The sequence below is a fragment of the Palaemon carinicauda genome, chromosome 4 (assembly GCF_036898095.1).
Source record: "Palaemon carinicauda isolate YSFRI2023 chromosome 4, ASM3689809v2, whole genome shotgun sequence".
NCBI classification, from domain to species: Eukaryota; Metazoa; Arthropoda; class Malacostraca; order Decapoda; family Palaemonidae; genus Palaemon; species Palaemon carinicauda.
The window spans coordinates 32813951-32823547 of record NC_090728.1 but is presented as its reverse complement, the minus strand read 5'-3'; the positions used below and the strand labels follow the sequence as shown (position 1 = coordinate 32823547).

At 36.5% G+C, this 9597-nt stretch overlaps 1 protein-coding gene across 1 annotated transcript; it reads right to left on the bottom strand.

Annotated features, from left to right (window-relative positions):
* Positions 1 to 2155: 2155 nt before the first annotated feature.
* LOC137639357 (uncharacterized) lies at positions 2156 to 5421 on the bottom strand. The gene is made up of 2 exons (XM_068371633.1): positions 4704 to 5421; positions 2156 to 2349 (listed from the first exon to the last, which is right to left on the bottom strand). The coding sequence occupies exons 1-2, from the start codon at positions 5419 to 5421 to the stop codon at positions 2156 to 2158; spliced, it is 912 nt and encodes a 303-aa protein (XP_068227734.1).
* Positions 5422 to 9597: the final 4176 nt, after the last annotated feature.

Below are 9597 nucleotides of genomic sequence, written 5' to 3'. Positions count from 1 at the left end.
AATGGAACAGTGCTGTAAATATAATATATAACATGACATAACCTATTAGTTTTTGATTAAGTTAATCAAATTCAAATCACAGTATGTAATAAAATTTACGTGTTATAAACTTTGAAATGATTTCCAGCTAATGTAACTCTAAATAATACGAGTTAGATTAATGGATATCTGTTTCCTCACTTATACTGTATGTATGTTTCGCAAAATCTTCCAATATTCATATCCAATTTCCTGGTAGTTACATTGTCATCTCTCTCTCTCTCTCTCTCTCTCTCTCTCTCTCTCTCTCTCTCTCTCTCTCTCTCTCTCTCTCTCTCTCTCTCTCTCTCCATCGATCGATCGATTTAATCATGAAATGAAAATAAAATTTTAGCAATTTTAGTTGGACCCTTTACAGGAATTATATATATGTTCTAAAATTTTCTTTTCGCTTTCAAGGGCTTTGAAGTGTTGTTGCCCCCTGCTTACAGTGCCTTTCACCTTTACGATGAGCAGAGTGATTAATTATTTGTTGTTAGAATAATGTTTTCTCTTCTTTCCCCTTTAAGTCATTAAGAGGGAATCAATATTTACTTAATCTGTTGTAAGGTTAAATTTTGTCGTTGTATCTCAATGATGTAAATTTAAACATTGCTACAGATTTGGTTTCTATGGACAGATTTAGTATGTTTTAAAAAGGTGAAGATGTAAGTTTTCAGGAAAAACGCTTGTCACTGAATATAGAGGATTTAGTTGCTTTCATAGATTGATTCATAGTTGATTAACAGTTAAATTGAATTGATCAGTTTATATACTTACTATGAGATTCAGGGCCTCTGTAACGGGTTTTTCGCAATAATTTTTTATCTATGAATTTTATAAATATAACGCTTATTCAGCATGCACTTTATATCTTCACACAAATTTTGACTATATTCTGCATTACGTAGGTTGAATAAATTTGGTGCTTATAATGTAAAAGTGACGTTTTTTGAAGAGAAAAGGTTTCGAACGCACTTGTTACGTAACTTATGACGGCATTTCTTCCCTCTTTCTCGATCGATGATTGGCTATTCGTAACGAAGGCCATACCTCTGCCAACAATGACACAAAAGTTTAAATAAAAGCAAAGCAGTACACCTTTATGAACCCTGAAACCTCTCCACTGATAATTGTCATAATGAACAAACCAACAAAATATGTTAATAAATACAAAAACACTAAGATTATTAGTCTAACTCCCAAAATAAGTTTCCTAAGAAATTACAGTCTACTTTATAGGTCACAATCAGATTGACAAGGTGTAGGGAATAGTTGGTAATTTTAAAAAACGTAGTAGACAAGCTTGATTTGATAACTGCTATATCCAATGTCAAGCAATTTTTATTTATTGTCTGTCAATCTACCTACCTATTTACGGTTAAAAATAAAAATAGCCGGTACCGTATTTTGGCTTTAAACCTTCACCAATAATTATCATCAGAATGATGACTTCATGAGGCTCCACCCACTTTGGCCTCGTTATAATTCAGAATAACACTGAAGGCTATCATGGGCATTGTTGGATCAGAAAATTTAAATTCTGGCTATAAAAACTCATTTCTTGAGTAGTTGTAAGAAGTGCTAAATGATTCTCAATTTCTCGAGTAGTTGTAAGAAGTGCTAAATGATTCTCAATTTCTCGAGTAGTTGTAAGAAGTGCTAAATGATCCTCAATTTCTCGAGTAGTTGTAAGAAGTGCTAAATGATCCTCAAGGATCCCAGCAGTTGGCCTAAACGTTTAATTCATGTATACTACTGTTGCGGCACTACTGCTACAGTAGTATTACTACGCTAGCACAGATACCCCACCCACATTTATGTATCGTTCCGCCATTCATAAAGTCTTTGTCATGTTTTTTTCACTGTGCAATAAGCCATGGCCTCCTTGGAAATTAAGTTAAACATTAGATGATAGGTTATTTCATTAAGCTGACAAATATGGCAACTGGGTATGATATTGCCGATGTTGAAGATTAAGTATGGTATCATTCCTTCATTGCATTATCATCTTAACTACTATTTATTTTGCTACATGTAGTAATTATTTTAAAGGATAAATGAATTATGTTCACTTTACTTCTATAAATTCCCATTAGATGTACAAATAAAACTCCTAAAACTATAAATGATTTATTTACAAAATGCAGTCATCATCACTCTCGAGGAAAAGATCATCTTCCCCGTCCTCATCGTCACTGGCCAGGTTCTGCTGTCTCTCGGATATTGTCCGACTCCCAATACTCCTCTTCGAAATGACGGGATTGTCGAACTGCTCCTGCCCACACTGTGTTGCCAGATGGCTCATAGAGAAATCGGCTAAAACTAGCCCTGAAATCAGTTAAAAATCGGCTAGATTCTGTAGTAAACGGCTAAAAAATCGGCTAAATTTATTTGTTAATTTTCATTTATATTACCTCAAGAATCTTACAATAATTTATGTCTTACACTTCAATTGTAGCAAAGTAATTTAATATGATATTTTGGTACGAAAAATAATCAAACAACAAACATTTTAATGCATCATGAAATGCGTAGGCAAAGTAATATTGCCTTCCTCTGTTTTGATAAAAAAACTTTAACAAAAACTATCTATTGCATCTTAATAAATGTAACCAAAGAAAATCCTGTTCTTAAATTGACAAAGAAAAATCTTAAGATATTTTCATTGCAGATGGCCATCGATTAATAAATGAAACAAATTTATTCTTTTTCTTTATTTTTTAAAGATCTTGCAAAAAGATATTCAGATTATCATCGTCCTCCTCTTCCGTATGTGAGGTTCCAGGTTGATCCATTGTGGCTTTTTTTATATAATGATACTTTTCACTTGATGTTACTTGATCAAGTACATCATTTGGAAAATCATATGTCCCCCAAGTTTTTTATATTCTTTTCATGCCATACCGTATATGAAGCAACGCATTTGTTGTCTGTTTTCATCTTATTTCTTAATTTTTTTTTTTTATGATATTCATGTGACTGAAAACTCTTTCAATTTCAGCGTTGGAATGGGGTAAACTCAAGACTGTCAAAGCAACAGATGAAAGCTCCTCATAAGGATTTATGTTTGCTGCATCTTTATAACTCTTGACCTCAGCCCAAAATTTTACTGTGTCCTTTGTTTCACACCATTTCACGAGAGTTATGTTTGACCACTGAAATTCAATTTTAGTGATACTTTACAGATTTATACTTAAGGATTCTAAGAGTGGGACAATAGAGTTTTTCACTACACGCAGTGTGTTTTCTACACTCAACAGTGACATAGTTTTCAGCACTTGCACATTATCAGGTAGTCTATTACGAAGTTCTTTGATTGGAATTATCAAAAATTTAGAACATCGCTCTCTAAGGTTTTTTTTCTCGATCCTCAGGCAGATGTTTGGGAAGTTCTGATAACAAATTTTTGGTTTCATATCCTAAGTACAATTTAGGGACTATATACTCTTCCAAATTACACGTAAATGGATCTATCCGATGCCAATTTGCAGGAAGTATTAAGCGGGGTTTACACGGGCGAGCAGCTCGTCGAGCCTGGCTCGACAACCCTGTGTTTGAATTGATGTTCGAGCGTGTAAACGGGCTATTTGGTTGTCTAGCCCGCTCGCCGAACGGCTCGATGAAAGTCAGGCTCATCTTGACTTTTGTGGGCGGAGCTACATTGTTTGACCAACGGTGTGAACGGGTGTCGAGCATCGAACCTCAGTTGTTATTCAAACCTGCTAGAGGAAACATCATTAAAGAAATGAATTATGGCTGCCATTAATGAAAGCAAGAATGAGAAGGAAGTCGTACTTGATTTCATACATGCATATCGGGCTCATCCAGCTTTAGGGAAAGATAAATCAAAAGACTATTCCAATAAAGTAGCCACAAACAAAGGAATAGCGGCTCTGCATGAAATATTGAAAGAACTCGAGCCTGACAGCACACGAGACGCCGTGACAAAGAAAATAAATTCTTCCTGATGCTAATTAGCGTAAAGGGACACTTAGTCTTTCATGTGGAGTTATGGCCTTCCTCATAGTTGTATCTTCATAAGTAATCAAAGGGCTGAAACGATTCAGTAGATCAATATACGTGTCTTCATCCATACGCAAATAATTGCGCCAGTCGTCTGGATCTAATTTTTGACGTTGTTACTGTTTTTAGAATGATTTATTGTTAATTTATTCTCATCATTTATTTATTTCCTTATTTCCTTTCCTCACTGGGCTATTTTCCCTATTGGAGCCCTTGGCCTTATAGCATCTTGCTTTTCCAAGTAGGGTTGTAGCTTGGCTAGTAATAATAATAATAACGATAATAATAATAATAATAATAACAAGCAAGTTGGTGTTTGAAAATTTCTCTTTTCAGTAGCCAGTCCTACGTTCACTTTGATCTTTTTTTCCTTCTTAGTGCCACTGCTAAAGCAATGGCTATCAAATCATCCTGGTCGAGAGACATGTTGACGTTGTTTTAGCACGAGGCACACTGAGGTTCGATGTACTGTCTGAAAGCTCTTCGAGCCGTTCTACAAGTAGGTTCGACAACCGGGCTCGGCGAGCCGCTCGGCCGTGTAAACCCGCCTTTACTCTTTCCACTAAATTCTCGATCAAACAAAAGGGTCAAGTCATCCAGTAATTTTGTTGGGTCACAGTCATTAGATTAAAAAATCTTGTTCACTCTCTGAACCTTACTTAAGACTGACTTTAGAAAAACCAAATATGCATGATTTAATTCATCACAGTACAAGGCATGAAGCATTTCTGAAGTATAACATCTCTCAGATGATTTTGTCAGGCTAAAATTTGTTTTTAGCTCCAGCCATTGGTCACATAATCTGTGTACTGCAGAAGCAATAGACAACCACCGGGTTTGGGAGGCTTGCACAATCTTGAGAGGCTCATGTCCATCATTTATAAGTTTGAATAAGTTCGTATATACCTGCTGTCTTGAGGAAGACCTAGCAAACCAATTATAGGTCTCACTAAAAAGGAATTCTAGGTTCCTGGGCATAGTCTCTTTACTTGCATGTGATACGGATAACTGTACTGAATGGCACACGCAGCGGATATGCACCAATGCAGGAATATCTTCCTTAAGCTTTTTGTAAACACCATTGTTACTCCCAACCATGACACTAGCATTGTCAGTTCCAATGCCAACCATATTTTGCAAGTTTAGTCCATAAACATGTAAAGATGATTTCAGAGCATGGACGATACCATTTGCATCACAATCTTCTAGAGGGGCAAGATGTAAAAATGTAGAAACTAATTTCTGTGATTTTTCACTAAAATAATGTATTGCTAATCCCAAATACTTAACAACAGATATATCTGTAGACTCATCAAGTAAAATACTGTACTTCCTATCACCTATATCCTCCTCCAGTTTAGCAATAAAGTGGGGCATCCCAAATACTTAACAACAGATATATCTGTAGACTCATCAAGTAAAATACTGTACTTCCTATCACCTATATCCTCCTTCAGTTTAGCAATAAAGTGGGGCATAAGAACATTTTTAAGTACTGCAGTGCATTTACTTCTATGCATTGCAAGTTCTGTCGCAGTCCTATCAGAAAAACGCTTTTTTTTTATAATATCTACCAGGTGATCACAAGAACTAATAGCACAATGTTTAACAATAAAAAGACACAATTGGGCCTCGGCTCGAGCCACATCACGAGGTTTTTCAGCTTTAGGAAAACTAATCTTGGATTGCCTAGAGGAAGAAAAGGGTTCACTATTCACTTGGTGCTTCTTACTTTTTGAATGATCCTTTGTCACAAAATTTGGTTCTAATTGTTGTCTTGCAATACTTGCAATAAGCATTTCTTGTATCACTAGGAACTTCCATGATCCAGTCTTTGCTTATATCCTCTTGTAGCCATTCTTTTCTAAATTTTTGTGTGTATGAGTGCTGCTTAGGCATTTTCGGAAGAGTTATTTTTGTTTAGACGTACTCGCAACCTGAAAGATAAATGCACTTGATAATTAAAGAGCTCTACAATGGATTGCATAAGATATTCTTTTGTGGAGGTATGTGGTTACCAGGGCCCTCACATACCTAACTGCCGCCCAAGGGCAAAGTTCCTAGTGCCGCCCCCCTGCTCCCACCCCTACATTCAGCCCTAACCCATCAGTAACAAATCCACCCCCCTTTTAAATTACTTTGCTGCCCATGGCCCTGTATATAGAAACCTAACTATACTGTAAGGCCTAGTTGTAACTATATAACAGATTAATTACACTGGTGAAAAAATATCTTATATTATGTGACTTACAAAATAACAAAGTAAAAAGCTCTTAATTTTTGCTTCATAAATACACGTTAACAGAAATGAAGACTTTGAAGTAAAAGAAAATAAATCGATTTCAAAACAAAATCCCATCAGTATCACAGAAACATCCAACCATAACATGATAAATTTTATAATCAAACATTCACAAGATTTATTTACATATCAGAATTACGAAGAAAATAAATACGTATATACTTTTCGTTATTTAGTAGAAAATAGAATATACTACATATATACATAATTATATATTTTAAGTAAAAATAAATCATCTAAGAAATAAAAAAACAGCTTGGGATAGTCTTGACTTGAACGAATATTTTTTGACAAAACTTCTTTACTTGAACATATTATGACAAAACGTCTTTACTTCAACAAATATTTTATGACAAAAAAAAATTCTTTCAAAAGATGTTCTTTTTAATTTCTTAGTATTCGCTTTGTGCTGGTATCTTTTTTTATCTATAAGTTTTTTTTTTTTTCTAAATTGCAGATTCTGAAGAAAATACTGATTTTAGCAAAGATTTCTAAATAACTTAAGCATATGAGGTGTATCTGCAAAAACAAATCTTTCTCTATTTGCTGTCGAGTGTTTTAAGTGAAATTCTATTAGAGTTGATCGGGTTTATACAAAAATGTTTCCATATTCTCATATTAGAAGGTCCTAGGCCACGAACAATAGCATCAATGAATTAATTGATGGCATAGCTGTGCCTTAATTGATGGCACTACTGTGCTCTTTATGCATTTTGGAGGAACTCCACGTATCTGGGACTTTACATCTTCAAAATGTTGGAAATGAAGGGAACAAACTCGGGCATGTTTTACGTTACTTTTGTCGAGGCGTCTGCAGCGAATTACCCAACTGAGAGGTTCCATTAAATAAACACAAAAATTTCACAAAATATGAAATCGGGAAGAACTACACACGCACTATAATTACCTGTTAATGGCGATAATGGTGAACGACTGTAGGGACTCAGGACACTTCTGGGGTAACAGAAAGCCTGGCTTCCTCCAACCTGTCCTGCAGGTCTGATCGAGTAAATCGACGGACGGAGGAACGTACATGTCAATTCATGAACCCCCACAACTGTTCAATTGCGTTGACCTCGGGGTGAGCGGGGGGCAAACGCACAACCTGATGGCCCCATTCACGGATGATGTCAATCTCATACCTTCGCTCCGACCGATTCTTTTGGCAAATAAGCAGCAGCTCCGAGCGTGTGGCAGAAGGTCGGAACGATATCCTGCGCTGTTGTAGCCACCTGACGAGAGAACATAATAGAACATTAATACCTTGAAGATAAATCATAAATTGTTACATGTAGTACAAGCAATAAAGTGCAATTTGATCAAGTTCCCATTAAAATAGGTTAATTGACTCTTCGAACAATTTATATATATATATATATATATATATATATATATATATATTGGAAGTCATTATAATTACCTGACGGTGCATTATCAAGCACAAGTACAGATGGCTCGGGAAGGGATGGCAGAAGTTGCGTCGTTAGCCACTGTTTGAACAACTTTGCATTCATCTCGCCATGGTAGTCTCCCTGATTGGTCTTGGCCAGGTAGCACAGGTATGAATCATCTATAAAGCCCTCATTCGTGCCAGCTGCCACCACAACAAAACGCTCACCTTCTCCAGGAGGAACCTGACGACTGTAAGTGGGGCTGGTGAAATCCTGCGTAGTGTCTGCCCATTCCCTGTTGTGGGCCATCCTCGTCGTGAACCAGGTTTCATCTACGTAAACGACCACTCTCCCCTCCTCCTGCTGGCGTCGTAGATCACGGAGAGCAGTGATCCGGCGGCATACAATTTCCAGAGATTCCTTCCTTACATACATTTTACGTTGGGAAGTTTTATACTTGAACTCCATAGAATGCAAGAGTCGAAGTACTGAAGCCCATGATGTCATTTCCGGAATAATACCAGCTGTTTTGAGGTCATTTGTCAAGGAACCAACAGTAAAATGCTCCTTTTCGGCAAACTTTCTTTGGATACAGCGACGAATGGCACCAATCGTAAAGTTATCAAAGACAGGCGGCACTTGTGATCCTGACTGGTGAAGGAACGGAACTGGAGGCACGGTTGACGGTGACCCTCACAGCACCTGCAGTCATGCCCAAAACATAGCCAATACGGTTGTACGGCCTATGAAGAAGAAAAAAAAAATTATCGGATGATCTGTTGGTCTGATGGAGATTTTACCACCAAATTTTTATTTTAACAAAAATAGTTATGTAAAGACTGTCTACATACAATCTCTCTTTCTCTCTCTGTTGGTGGCATAGTGAATAGTTAATGGAAATGTTCAAAAGCCTGAATGACATTACAAGTATTATAATCATGTTAGGCTAAATACAAATCAGACCATAAACATTGGATTTAAACTAGAAACTGAATAATTACCTATTCAGGCTATAGTAAATATGGTCACGGGCTTTCTCTTGACTGTATAAAGTTGCAACTCGTAAGACAAATGCAGTTTTGCAACCACGGGGCAATTCCAAATCCTGTTAGCCATTCTTGACTGTTATGAGTTTGAGAGCCGATGGAACAAGGTGAATGGGTGTCTGGTGGATGGGCGGGGCAAAATTTTGTCAAAAGGTGTTTACATTGCTTACGTAATGAATGTTTTCGACTCTTGGCTAGTTATCACTGGCCATGGCGTCGGTTAGATCATTTTTACTCTATAAAAATTAAAACTATCGGGTTTAGGTTATTGATAATGCTGAAAAAATTTGTGTGTGGTTTTAAAATTACATATGTCAACTTTCAGCTACATCCGATGCTTTGATAAGGAGTAAAGTCCAAAAATCCGTGTTACAGAGGCCCTGAATCTCATAGGAGTCGATTACTCACTTGAACTTTTTGCCACATAACTGTCGAGCTTGTTCACAAACTATCTCGACTTTGATGCTCGTGTTTTGCTCATGACAACACTTATCAACAATAAAGTTGATTATGTAGTTGATCCCATGGATCAACAGCCAAAAAATTTGAATTTTATTGTTAGTAAGCATGGCCATTTCATTGTGTTCATGAATCGCCTAAAATGGGCTTGAGAATTTACCTTCAGTAATAAGAGTTCACTTTCGGAAAGAGGCAAAGACTAAGACACACAGACGCAGTCACTGCCCAGTGTGACCACTCAAGATTTTGGAAATTCCCAAGATTGCTACCTAAAAATTCCCAAGATTCATAAAAAAATCCCAACATTCCTAAAATACAATTAATTTCAATAAAATACATTAAGGAACATACCTTA